General features: G+C 39.9%; 1 protein-coding gene and 1 pseudogene across 1 annotated transcript; one reads left to right on the top strand and one right to left on the bottom strand.

Moving 5' to 3' along the window:
* The first annotated feature begins 1,409 nt into the window (after positions 1-1,409).
* On the top strand, positions 1,410-4,243 carry LOC148719020 (uncharacterized). Its single transcript, XM_088741362.1, has one exon. It carries the CDS (start codon positions 1,584-1,586, stop codon positions 3,240-3,242), a length of 1,659 nt encoding a protein of 552 aa, XP_088597488.1. The 5' UTR covers positions 1,410-1,583; the 3' UTR covers positions 3,243-4,243.
* Positions 4,244-6,403: 2,160 nt separating this feature from the next.
* LOC148719019 (uncharacterized) lies at positions 6,404-13,766 on the bottom strand (annotated as a pseudogene).
* Positions 13,767-14,107: the final 341 nt, after the last annotated feature.

The following is a 14,107-nucleotide window of genomic DNA, read 5'->3' as shown; positions in this document are numbered from 1 at the left end:
TTGCATTAATCAAAGTAAATGCGATTCCATTTTAAACTGCCACTGAAACAATGAAATTTCTGATATTTTATTAAATGCAGTGTATTATTGGGTACTTGCAACCCTAATACTGAAATAACATGTGGAAAAAGCAATTTTGTGCAAATTGACGACAGGGTCAATGGAGGGGAAGAGAATTTTGGATTGTTCCATGACAAAGATGATATTTGCTTTACATTTGTCCTGAATTTGTTCTTGCGAATGTCATCTTTAACGCATTTGTCCTTGTTTAGAGCAGGACAAATCATGATATTTAATTCAGATTTACACCACATTTGTCCATATTAACACCCAAAAGCAAATGCACAATTATCTTATTTATCTTTAGGACAAATGTCATATTTGTCTTCAAGTCAAATACTGACAAATATGACAAACATCACATTTGAACCACATTTGGACTGCATTTGTCTGACGTCAAATCTGATTTTTCGCCCAGTGTTATTATATCGCAGACTAATTAATCATTTTACCAAAGCAATGGCTAATTTCTGTAGCCCTCCTTAGATCAGTGTAGAGTCTAGGACAATGATATTAATATCGGGTTTAAAGTCACACTAAGCGTATCATTTTGCAACTAATAATAAAATCTCGGTCTTGTGCCCTTTGAGTTCACAAAGCTTGACTTTTAACCAATGCCGTGAGAGGAGGTTTCAATGACTACCAAAGCAAATTAGATCCTAAGTGGGAAGAGCCGAAACCCGATGAATAGCCAAATACGAATTTGGTTGGAAGAGCACGTTCCGTCTCCTTATGTAGTACAGCAGCTATATAACTGGTAACAAGATAAAGAACTCAAACACGTTACAGCTGAGAACATTCACGAACAATTATCATTTTTCTTTCCCTCGGGCATCAAACAATTTTTGCTCTGAGAAAATTTCTTATTCGCAATAATCACAACTTACATTTCACTAAACAAAGCACTTTCACTCATAGGAGTATTCAAGTTTTATTGTTATAGATCCTTTTTCTCTTTCAAAAATTTGCCAGTCATTGATTTCTTTCGGGAACGAGACTGTGGTTTATATTGTACTACTTACTGATGCATAACACACTAAACTTATGTGGTGAACGGCAGTGACGCGCATCGCAGACTAATTAAACCTTATACCAAAACATTGGCTATGTTCTGTAGTCTTCCTTTGTTCAGTGTGGACTGTGGGACTGAGTGATAACAATATCTGGTTTCTTGTAATAATTCAGCCTATGAGTTTGAGTCTAAAAATAAAACCTCGGTATTTCGCCCTTTGAATCCACAAAGCTCGATTTTCACACTTAGGTGTCTGTGAACAACAAAGTCAGTAATTTTTCAACAAAGAGGCTATACGTCCACGCCTTGACCCTTGCTGTCCTTGATGGCTTCGTCTTTATCTTCTTTTGTTTTTAGCTGACCGCAATTGGCATTCCAAAAATTGCAATCAGTACTGCGATTTTCAGTGCTATTTTGATTGCGTTCCTTAACAACTAAGAGGATTTTTTGTAGACTCGCTGAAAACAGCTACCAATTTGTTCTTCTGATAATTCACTTCCAAGCCGCCATTATGTCCGGGATCATAACAGCAGTTGTCAGAGCGACCATTGGATGGCTTGTGGATAAAGGCAGAGATAAAGCAGCGGAAAAGCTTCAAAGTGGTGATGTAACAGAACAACGATTTCGTGGCATCATCATGCGCGAAATCGACGACATGAAGTCCAAGCTGGATGGGTTATCAAGGAAAGATTTGTTAGCAAGTATCACCTTCTTCAGTGAAGGAATCGAGTTGCTGTATGAAGTATTTGACGAGACGAAGCCGAGGAGCGAGTTCTGCGCGGATACAGCACAAGCGGCTTGTGTAGAAGCTGTATCTCTCACTGAAGGAATGCAAAACTTGGAACTTACTGAATCTGCCACAAGAAAGCTTGCCAGTGCAAAGAAGAGATTCGAACGTGCTCGTGAAAAGGCAACAGAAGCTTTTTCAAATGAAGCGCTATCAACATCCGACCGCATCTTAGCAGCGCAGTACCGAGTGATGTCAACAGTGCTAGAGACAATAGACAATCCCGGGGATGCTGTGGCACCATGTAGAGTCTGTATTGAAGACCTAAATGGTCTGCCAATGGTTCAGCAAATTGTTAAAGTACAGCTCAAGACAGGAATCAGCGCAGTCAAGGGATTGTTTAATAAAGAAGAGCGACGGAAAACCATTTGCGCTGTCTATCGCGTCAATCGTATCGCCTACGATGTCACACAAACAGTATCCGCTAAAGCAGAACCATTGCCACAGTGGCCCATGGTTAATACAGGAGAGGAGAAAGTTGACATATTGCGTGGCGGGAGAGTAACAAAAGCGCTACGTAAACAGGGTATGGGGAACTGCTGTGTATTATGGATACTTGGTCAGGATGGCGAAGAGGAGCACAAGATAAATGAGCCGCGTGCTATCGCTACCAACTCAAGCGGGCAATATATCGTAGCAGACCGTGATTTGACAATCAAGGTGTTTGACAACAATGGCAAGTTTGTGAAACGTTTCAGAGTTCCTCCTCTTATTGATGACGGTGGTAATGAACTGTTGGTTGTTGAGTGGTCGGTTCTCTTGGTCACAGACATAAACGATAACGTTTATGTGCTGGTCAAAGAAGAGGATCGTGTGGACTCATCCTGGATTTTTAAGTTTAACAAAACCGCTGACCAGCATCACACGTTCCCTTTGAGGAAATTGGGCTCCGAATACGTTCTGCAAGGACTGTCAGTCAGTGATAGTGGAAAACTGGTGGTACTGAAGGGTGTCGGGTTTAGTGGTAGTGTGGATGTATATGAGACTGATGGTCAGTTTGTTTGCAGTTTTGGAGAACAAATTTTGAGCCGCCCGTCTGGTATCACGGTAAATGATGGCAGAGTTATGGTGGTGGACACATGCGGTGTTCATATATTCAGCGAACAAGGTGAGCCTCTGAACAGGTTTGATCTCCAAGGGAGTTCTAAACAGCGAAATATTGCATTTCACAGAGAAAGTCAACAAATCGTCAAGGTCGGTTTAAGTTTTCGCCCAAGTCTCCTGAAAATAGAAATTTACACCAAAGATGGCGAGTTTGTACGAAGTACGTCTATCCATTTGGAAAAGCAATTTTCTATAAATGGGATTACAGTGACCACTGAGGGACGCATTGCGGTAGCAGTCTTGTTTGAAGACATTTCACACCAAATAATCATTATTTAAAAATCGCACTGATTTTCCTTTCTTACTTTTGCGTTTAGTTTACAGACTCAGACAGTTTCACACGCGTAATGAATCAGCAAGTGAATTAGCTTGTTTCTGAGTTTGTCAAGAGATTAATTACTATTAAGAATAAATAAGTGCTTTGTGTCAATAATCATCTAAGTAATATGTAACTATTGGAAACTAACAATTGTTACAATTGCCTACTTACACCAAATTGCACAATCGTGTATATGAAAAAATATCACAGAAACTCAAGAGGGACGGTGTTTTGACAGTAGGCACGTGCTATTTGAAATTTGAACTCGTATTACAACTTCGCACATGTGTTACAACCTTGCACTCGTGTTATATGAAAAAATGCACTCATTTAATCAAAAGCGCACAATTTTTTTATGTCTATTAATATAATTAGTTCAATGTCTTTTTTTTTTAAATTGTATGATGTAACATGATACTGAAGTTTCCAAAATTTAAGTTTTTAAAGCCTCTATTTTTTACTATTTAAGGCAGTGGAAATTTAATCAGGCAAATGCCATGCAGATTTGCAATTTTTTGGAAAATTAGTTTTTCAAGTACAACATTGATTAAGTAGGAAGCTCATTGGTGGCTCCAGACTTAGCTAGAGATATGATACTTCTTAGGCAACCAGCCTTGAGGTCCTTAATCCTTCATCTTTTCACCCAATATCCAAATATCTTGACCTTGGTCAATAACTCTTTGAAAAATATACAAGAAAACGGGTGCTTTCAGTTGTAATTTTGATAACAATAATCCGTTGCATGTACGCATGTACGGGAATGTTAGTAGTGCAAAAAAGGTGCAGTAGCCTTTGATAGCCTTTCCAATCAGAATGCGTTGCAGATAGAGTGAAGTTTTAGTAATATAATAAATCTAATAAACAAATAAGGGCATGGAGAAACTTGTAAATTTGAGAAAAATGTAATTACGTTTTTGTATTCAGCGAACACTGAAATATAGTCAGTTATCAGTAAATCTTATGACTTGCTCAATTTACTGTCCACGGTTGGGGGGGAGAGGGGATGGTGGAAGGGGGGCAGAGCCTTCCCAATTTCCGTACCTCGTTCTCCTGCCTCCCGTAACATTTACCTCCCAACTCCCGCCTTTCATTGTTTTACTCCTCAGCTTCAGGTTTTTAAAAAGGACTACCAATTTACTAATTGCATATCGATTGTGTCTAATTTTGACTTGTTGAAACATTTGCAATTTTGAGCGTTCATTTTAAGCGCTCGGTGGACTGTTACTGCACATTATTGTTTGGTTTTTTATCGCAATTGAAAACTATTCAGATTTCTCCAAGACATTTGTTAAATTGTGGAAAGGTTTAAAATGTTTACTTACATTTTCCAATACATTTATACACTAGTAGTATGATTCAGCAATGTGGTTGACTGATTTTGAGATGTGACATTTGCAGAAATGAGGTCCTATATGGCCTTATTTTTTGTTGCCACACCCAAAACTATTGAAGCAGATTAATATTTATGATAAAACTCTTAAGAAATTCAAGAGCTGTACGATGGACATGGGTTACTGAGGGATCTTACCAGTTCTCCACGGCAGTTCAGCCAATTTTACCCAATTCGAAGAAAAGCACGGGTCATTCCGTCAATTTCTGAAATTAAAGCAAACATGAAAGGTGTTTTGATTGGTGATGAGTAAAAGAGACAGAGACTAATATTTCAACAGAGACTAATATTTACCTCCATCCTTCAAGATTGACATCTTTCCGCCTTTTCTTTTTTTTGTAAATTTATGCAGGCTTCATGATTCTTATTACACTTTCTCTGATCCTTGATCTCAAACAAATCAAATGAAAAACCTGGAAAAATCACAGTAGTTGGACACAATTTTGATTTGATTTAAAATGAAAACCGTAAAGTGCGTGCAACTGAATTCTATTAAAGATTGGATGATTTTCCATGATGAGTAAAACGCATACAATGTAATTTATACTTATTTTATTTCAAGAGCAGCATGCTACCAGCATTGTACCTCAAGGCAAAAATAACACCGGTGCTACCTTTATGACTACTTAAACGAAAGTGTAGTAGTTTTAGACTAATTTAACAGTTTGTTTCGTTGAGGAAAAAGTTCTATCTTTTGCTTAATAAAGTAAAAGAATACGAAACAAAAAAGAAGAAACTTAAGCTATTATTCTTTCTACTAGTTATTATTCGTTTAAAATGATACGAGAAGCTTTGTATCACCATGAAGCAACACTAAACTTTTGCGCAGCCTTCCAAACGGAACTCTTTTTACTGACTATACCTCGACGGGCAAAAGATTTTATTGGGATGTCGACAGAGTAGAAGTTTTAAGGCTACTCAAAAACGAGCCTAAGCTTGAGAAATACAATATTAAGCATTAAGTCGCTACATAATATCTTTTAATATGTGAAATAATGTCATGTTCACACCAGATTTTGAACAGACATCTCTACTCCAGGTCTTAACATTAAGGAATCAAAGTGTACTGGAAGAGGTGTTAGTAACAGAAAAACTTGGAGAAGAAAAAGATTCCTCATTTCACTTTGTCTTCAAAGCTCCAGAAACAGATATCTTTATATCATCTTCCTGCTAAGCCCACAAAAACAACTTACAAATATTTGTCTTCATCTTAGACATGAAAAAATCTAAATCCAGGCAAACTATAACGATACGCTTTGGTGTCAGCAGTGTTCAAACTCATCGCTGATTTGAAAATTTTCAAAAACAACTACTCAGTCAGCACTTTTCGATTTCACGCAACTTGGTCTTGAAAATTTGGGCGATCCAGTCAGCCAATCAAATGCAAAACTGGAAGCAATCGCGTTTTCCTGCGCTTGAAGAAGTCTTTATTTATCAACGTTGAGTTCCCACCCGCGCTCCTGTTTCTGAGTTGCTGTTATGACTTTTCTGGGAATAGGGACTTACAGCTTATGTTTAATCGAAAAGTGCTGTAACTTCTACACCAGGAAATTTCAATTACGATGTCCAATCATTGGCTACACCAAAGAGACAGAAAGAGATCATTAACATAAGTTGTTGAAATGCTAGTCCTAATGTAAAATACTAAATTCGCATAGTACAATTAAAGAGGGGCAACTACGCATCTACATGAAAATTTATGTATTTCTCAAACTCAAGTGTTCTCGAGGGCCGGCTCAGTCCAGTCCAGTCTGTATCATCAATATTCAGGCTTTTTCTCCTCATAACCACTGAAAACCTCTGCAGCAGACCGCTTGTCTTGTAACTTCTTAAAGATTACCAGTCCAGTTCCCAGGGCCGCTAAGCAAGCAATGCATATCATTACCAGACCTACTACGAAGGTAGTATCAGAAGCTAAAGAAGCAAGAAGGTAGTTGATAAGTTAAGTACGTATAAACCACACAGTTATTAGGATATTATACAGACGTTCTTTTTTAGAGTATAGGCAACCAAATCATCACTACTTCCTACCATCCTAAGCAACTCCGAGGTTGTCAATTTAAAGTCCTTTAATTATTTGACTGGACCTGTCTTGGGACTGGCAGGAGGGATATGCTGATGTGGAAAGCTTAACATCATTTTAGGGCCAATGTAAATTGTCTTTCCTTTTTTTTTTTTTTTTTTCACTTCGGTACACAGCCGAGAATACAAGAATTTTGATAAGTTGGCTTGGTGGCCTTAGCTTGTTGGCTTGCTGAAATGTTTTATTCTGAAGTCTTCGTACATACCATTCTTCTCGTTATTGACTCCACCATTTCTTTCCTTCTCTTCTTTCTTCTCGCGAACAAAAAGGAGTTGACCCTGGGCCAAAGAATACTGCGCATCCATCTCGTGATTGCTTACTTCACGTTTCCCTCGGTTACCTGATGGGCACTTCTTCGCACACTGGGAATTTGGGTCGGTTGCGTTGCATACGATCTCGTGGCAGTGAAAAAATACAAACGAATCGGTGCCAATGAATTTAGCGGTTTCAAGGCTAAACCGCTGCAAGTTGATCGAGGGTGCACGATGGTAGACCACGGAGGAATAATTTGTACATCTAAGAGGAAAAATTCCAGGTTATAATTCAGCCAAACAAATAGAAAACTGCCAAACAACACAAAACGAAACATTTCAATTACTGCTATCTTTTTTATACGTTCAAGTCTATTACACCGCGGCCGATTTGAAATACATAACGTGATGATATTAGAAGAGGACCTAAACTGTGTTGTTATACTAATTGCTTTGTATTGCATTGTATTGCGTTTACGGCTCTCCACAGCTCATCGTTTCGGATGACGTTTGGTCAGAAGATCCGGAGGATGGTTCTGAGGCAGCGATTGATGAAGGTCTGTGTTCTTTTTGTGTTGGACTTAGTGGTGCGCCAGATTTCAGAGCCGTATAGTAAGACTGCTTTCACATTGGAGTTGAAGATTCGTAGCTTTGTCTTTCGAATTCGATGGATGAGACTTGACCTCCAGATGTTTATCAGTTGTCGGAAGGCAGCTCTGGCTTTCCCGATACGTGCCACAATGTCTGCCTCGGTGCCTCCGCTTTCGTCAATAATGCTGCCGAGGTATGTAAAGCTTCTGGTGGTTTCCAGATCTTCATTGTTTAGCATTATTGGGTCAGTGGATTTAGGATGGATCTTCAGAACTTTAGACTTGTCTCTATGTATGTGCAGCCCTGTCTGTTTTGAGAATGAGTTCAGTCGAGTGGTCTTTTCCTGCATTTGGCGTTGAGTGTGTGACAACAGGACAATGTCATCCGCATAGTCAAGGTCTTCAAGCTGCTTTGTGGGAGTCCATTGCATTCCAGTTTTCCTCCCCTAAGTGGTGTTAGTCATTGTCCAGTCGACAGCAAGGAGGAACAACAGTGGAGATAGCAAAAATCCTTGACGGACCCCTGTTTTCATTTCAAAGCTTTCAGTGAGTGAGCCATTAGGAAGCACTTGAATCTCAGATCTTCATAGGACTTGCTGACTATGTTGACAAACTTTTGCAGAATGCCATGGTGCCTCATCAGTTGCCAGAGTGTTTCTCTTTGGACGCTGTCAAAGGCCTTTTCATAGTCTATGAAGTTCAAGTAGAGAGAGGAATTGCACTCAATGCACTGCTCCATGATGATCCTCAGGGATGCGATCTGGTCTGTGCATGATCTGTTGGGGCGGAACCCCTCTTGCTCTTCTCTCAGTCTGCTGTCCATTGCTTCCTGCATTCGATCAAGAATCACTCTATTAAACACTTTCCCCAGAACCGACAGCAGGCTGATACCTCTGTAGTTCTGGAATTTGCTCAGGTCTCCCTTTTTTTGTATCTTGACTATGTATGCCCTCTTCCAATCCTCAGGGAAGATCTCTTGTTCTCATATGTTGTGGAAATGGAGTGGAGCTTGTGTGCCACTGCTGAATTGGTAGCCTTAAGGCTCTCAGCACGGATGTCATCAGGTCCCGCTGCTTTCCCATTTTTCAGTGCTTTAATTGCTTTCTGGATCTCTGCTAGGGTAGGGGGTAGGCATTTATAGATTATGCTAGCATAATTTTTGGCATAATTCGACCAAACTGGCATAATTTCTGCCAAGTAGCAATGCTAATATAATTTGCGCATTTTGATAATTATCAGATCATTTTTGATGCCATTATTTGATATTTTTTTGTCTCTAGTCCCGAGCTCTTGGTGACCTTAATCGATATTTAAAGTTTTAATTAAACTAGTAGCATTTGTAGTTCACTGTGAAGCACTGAGCCCGGGTCTGAGGTGCTCCGAAACCGGAAGTCACATTTTAGCCATGTCGATCCCAGTACCTCTCATCAGGCAAGGCTACAATATGGCGTTGGCCATGCCTGATCCAAACGTAAACTTGCATTTGCAGGGCTCTCAGAGAAGGCCAGAACCTCCAAAGCTGCAAGAGTGATGTGCCCCGTGACCGTTGGCTGGTTGAGGCCAACACGAGCTAGTGTAGAAGCCCTCAGGATTTTTCCATTCCTCGACAATAACGCGACAATCGACGACCTTGTCAGAGAGCTGCCACAGTACATCACTGCTACTCAGGATGTGCCTATTGAATGCGAAGGAAGAAAAGTTGAGTGGTGGAAGGTCCACTGACGAAGAGAGGCTTCCTAATTGGTCTTCTGCGGTCAAGAAAGTCTTACTTGTTCAACCTTCTTCTGCTGCCGCAGAAAGAGTTTTTAGCCTGCTTTCAGCATCTTTCCATAAGCAGCAAGAGAATGCACTTTCTGACTACTTGCAAGCATTGAAGTGTAATGCTGCAATATAACAATCGCAGATAAGCTACACGAGAGTATAATCTAGTACTAGTGTGCATGTTAACCTGAACCACATGTTTATTTGAAATTTATTGTGGATTTGTTGCGTTTCTTTCCTGTAGACGAACGGCTTCTAGTTAAAAAAAATATATTTTGGACTTATTTGCATTTTTTCAAAGAGCATAATTTAAAAAAACAGTGGCATAATTTGGAAAAAAGAGCATAATGTTAGCATAATTTGGCCAAAAAAAAAGCAATGCTACTAGCATAATATGCCACTCTAACTACCATAATCTATAAATGCCTAGTAGGGGGTTCACAGCTTATTTGAAGGTCAGTGTCAGCAGGGAAGACCTCAGGGGGGTCCTCTAGCAGGGGTCAGTTGAGTAGGTCACTAAAGTGCTCAGCTCACCTCTACATTTCTTGCTCTTTCACTGTGATGAGGATCCCTTCCTTGTTTCGTATTGTTCATGCTGCGTTCTTCCTCTTTCCGCTCAGCTTCTTGGTGATGTCGTACACCCTCTTCATGTTTCCTTGTATTGCTGCTTCCTCTGCTTCTTCTGCCAGACCATCAACATACTTGCGTTTGTCAGCCCTGATGCTCCGCCTGACGTCCCCGTGTGCTGCTGCGTATGCTCGTTGAGCTGTTGCTTTGGCTGCTCTGGTGCGGCTCTCATTCAGAGCATTGTGTGGGGTGGGGTGGGGGAGGGAGGGAGGGAGGGTTTAAAGTGGGGAGAATTTACCGTCTTCGGAGAACTGGCTTTCTTGTTTTTTTTTTAAGCCTCCTTTTTCATGTATCGTTCTTTTTCGTCTCCCGTCTCTTTTTAACCTTTTCTCCTCCAACTTAAACTCAATGCCCTCCGTATTCTGCTGACCGGTTGCTCCACACGCTCGGAAGAGAAATAGCTAGGAAACATTAAAAAATTGCAACGATATTTGCTAAGTTTTATTGGCTAGGAGAATTTTCCTGACATATGCAATCGAGAAAGTACTCATATCAATTTGAACATGATGGAGAAAAACCTAACCTCTCCGAAGGCTGCCAGGTGTTCCAAAGAGAATCATAAAACAAAATTGTTATCCGAAGACAGGCTTACCTTTGGCGGACTCTGTAGGGATTCTCTGTAATAGTAAAACTTTATTCCATGGTTGCTTTCCTGCAGCTTGTATTTGGTTACCCACTGGCTGTAATTATTTCGTCCTTGTTTCCCTATTCCTTTTACTATAAAGTATTTAACAAGATCCACCTGAATCCACTGATTGACAGCGTTGTATCCCGCTGACCAACCTCCTTGCTTGCTTCCACTTGCCTTGAAGTTTAACCGTCCAAATTTTTGCAGCATGTGGAGCTCTCAATTCTGAAGGGGCGGTGATTTGAACATCCTTTATTCGTCCGTTCTCCATACCCAGAGGTTTTGAACACCCTATAAACCAAGGAAGAAGGGACCTGAGGGTGTTTTTAAATAGTTACTTGAAATACATAACGTTAACGGATTGGTTGTGAAATCTTCGTTTCAGCAGTTTAAACCAGGCTGTCCTGACCCAAAACGTGGTGTAAGCACCTGCAATATGAACATTTAACTTTCGGCTGTAATCCGCGTCTCAAAAACGTTGGTGCTTAAGATTACTTTTGAGAGAATACCCTCTTAACGTCACACATCGCAACAAAAGTCTAATAGGCCCCAACCGGATAACTAACATAAACTGATCACCTCGAATGTTATCGCTTCGCAACGATATTAGATTGCCGTTTACGTCATTCAACTTTAAACATTTAAAAAAATTATCTCCCCTTACTCCTTGGTCTGCTAATGGTTGTTAACACAAACGGAAAGGGGATAAGATACGAATTAGTGATAAAAAATTGAACACACATACAGATTTTAGTCAGCCAATCAATAAATTAGTCGATCAATTTGTTATTCTTCTGAGTCAATCGGTTGGTTGTTCATTTTAAGTATTCGTTCGTTCGTTCGTTCGTTCGTTCGTCCATTCGTCAATCAGTCGGTCATGATCAGTTAGTCCAGTCTGTTGGACAGTTAGTCCATCAGTTAGCTTTTAAGAAACAGACATTTAACGAAGTAAAAGATTTTGCATAAAGCGAGGGTGACAGTGATATCTATACAGCCGTACAGCTCCATCCTGGGGGATATGTGATCATACCATAGTTTAGGTCTAAGTTTGATGAAACGAGCTTGAATTGGTGGGTTCAACTTGTGATAAAAAATGCTTTCTTGGTCTCTATTTCCACTGAATCGCTAAAGATACATTAAGATAACATGTTTCTGTAACATAAGACCAAACACAAATTAATAACTTTAGAGAAGAAGCGTAAAACTGCAATTATTTGAAAAACTGATCAAATTTCTGTAAAAACGGATGCTAGTTCAGGCGTCTGTCCGTATGCATGACACCCGAAGCAGCTTACAACAGAAAAGCAATAGTTCGCCGAGAGCGAAAGCCACGGAGAGACTGATTTTAGTATAACAGGTAGGAAGGAAAAGAATAGACAGTCATGATAGTTGTGTCATTGCAAATATTTTAACGTTTCTAGCGAGTATTCAACATTAGTGAGAGAATAGATGAATTGATAAAGCAGTCCTTGATTCGATTTACGGTGACACTGGAAGGTACGTAAACAAGATAAGTGACCACGTTATGGGTATACCTTACCTTAGGTTAGCTCTGTCCTGGTGCTCTATAATAAACAAAGGTAACTCCATCCTAGCTGTACTAAAGCTCATACGAGGTTACCCACTGGGGGTGAGCATTTCGTCCTTGTGTGGCTATCCCTGTCACAATACTACATCTACCAAGATACAGGCTATTGACCGTGGAAATAACTGTGTTAGGATCTTCTTCTCGGACTTCTCTAAGGGTTTTGACTTGATCGACCATCAGATCCTTATGGAGGAATTATCACTGCTCGGTGTGGACCCAGCGCTTTTCAGTTGGATAAGATCTTTTTTAACAAATAGAACTCAAGCCGTGCGCATCGGGAACGTTTTATCGGATTGGAAGCATACCCATGGAGGTATACCCCAAGGGACCATGATGGGTGTCACACCCTTTTCTCAGTCATGATAAATAGGCTCCTACGGGATTGGAATGTTAGAGCAAAATATGTTGATGATACCACAGTTGTAGAAATTCTGCCTCGCAATTCAATAAGCCTTCTCGATTTGGCTGTTAGGGACACACACTCATTTTGTATTGACCGTAAGATGAAGTTAAAACCTCGGAAGTGTAAAGAAATGCTGATAAATTTTATGGAGTACCCGAACGCTGCTATTCTACCAATTTGTATTGGAAATCACCAGCTCAAACGTGTTTCAACTATTAAATTACTTGGTGTTAAAATCAGAGACGATCTTAAATGGAATGACCTCACAGACTATATTTATTGTAAGGCCGCCAAACGTTTATATACCTTAAGAGTGCTAAAAGAGCTGGCGTAGGGAATAGCAATATTGTAAATATTTATAAGTGTACTGTTAGATTGATTTTAGAATATGCCGTGGCTGCTTGGCAAGACATCCCTAAATATTTGTCTTCCAAATTAGAAACTATACAAAAAAGAGCCCTTAAGGTAGTTTTTCCGGGTGTTAATTATAAGGAAGCCCTGACCATATCTGGCCTCCCAAGCCTAGAAGTCAGGCGAGATACATTAAGTAGGAAGTTCATTGCGACATGGAAACTCCGCCCTCAAGCTAATGTTTATAGTGTTCCTTATAATCTTAGATCTGGGCGTGAAAAGTCTGTTCGTCAGAAGGGAGGAACCAAGAGAGCTAGTGACTTTATAACTTTTAGATTTCTAGATCAATTATTACGTAGACAATACATTACTATACTTTAATTAGATGTAACAGTTTTGTAAATGATACCGCTTGATAATTCAGTTGTACATAGTTTCAACTCCAAAGAGTGGATTAAACGATATTTATCATTTATTTATTTATTTATTTATCCCGGCCTGAAGCCACTGATATACATGATTTCTGAATGCTGACCATCCACCTGTTTTACCCGGCTGCCAGCCTTGAAGTTCAACTTTCCCTGGACTGCGGCAGAGTTCTCATCATTTTCTGAAGAGGCAGTGATCTAAGCGTCTCTTATCTGTCCGTTCTCCGTACCCATTGGAGATGAACACGCTTTACAAAGAAAAAGAGAAATATTGGCCGGGCAAGATGAAACAATCAATATGGTTTAAGTGTGTCAAAAACAAAACTCCAAAAATGTTCTACAGTAGAACCAATACATACTTCGAAAATCTCAATAACCTGCCATCATAAAATCATAATAAATTTCAGTAACCAGCCATCGTAAAACCAGTATGGCTGCATGACCTGTCTGAATAAATACGGTGCGGCCTTTAAAAACAAAAGGGGATGAAAGAAGAAAGTTAGATAGGTTTAATTGGCAAATAAAAGGCTCTCAGCAAACCTTTAATTGATTGTGCATGGCCCTGGAATGAGGAGCAAGAGCGTGAAGTAACATCGTCTCCCGTGATGCTGATAGAATTTCAGGGTGATCGGAGCGTCCAAATCAAATCCTTACACTTCACCAATTGAAAAATGTGAATACATTGCATATTCGATGTTCACTATGTGAGCTCGTGTTGGACGTCA

This window comes from Stylophora pistillata, chromosome 12 (genome assembly GCF_964205215.1).
Source record: "Stylophora pistillata chromosome 12, jaStyPist1.2, whole genome shotgun sequence".
Classification (NCBI taxonomy): domain Eukaryota; kingdom Metazoa; phylum Cnidaria; class Anthozoa; order Scleractinia; family Pocilloporidae; genus Stylophora; species Stylophora pistillata.
The sequence above is the reverse complement of the archived record's forward strand: the minus strand, read 5'-3'. Positions and strand labels throughout refer to the sequence as shown.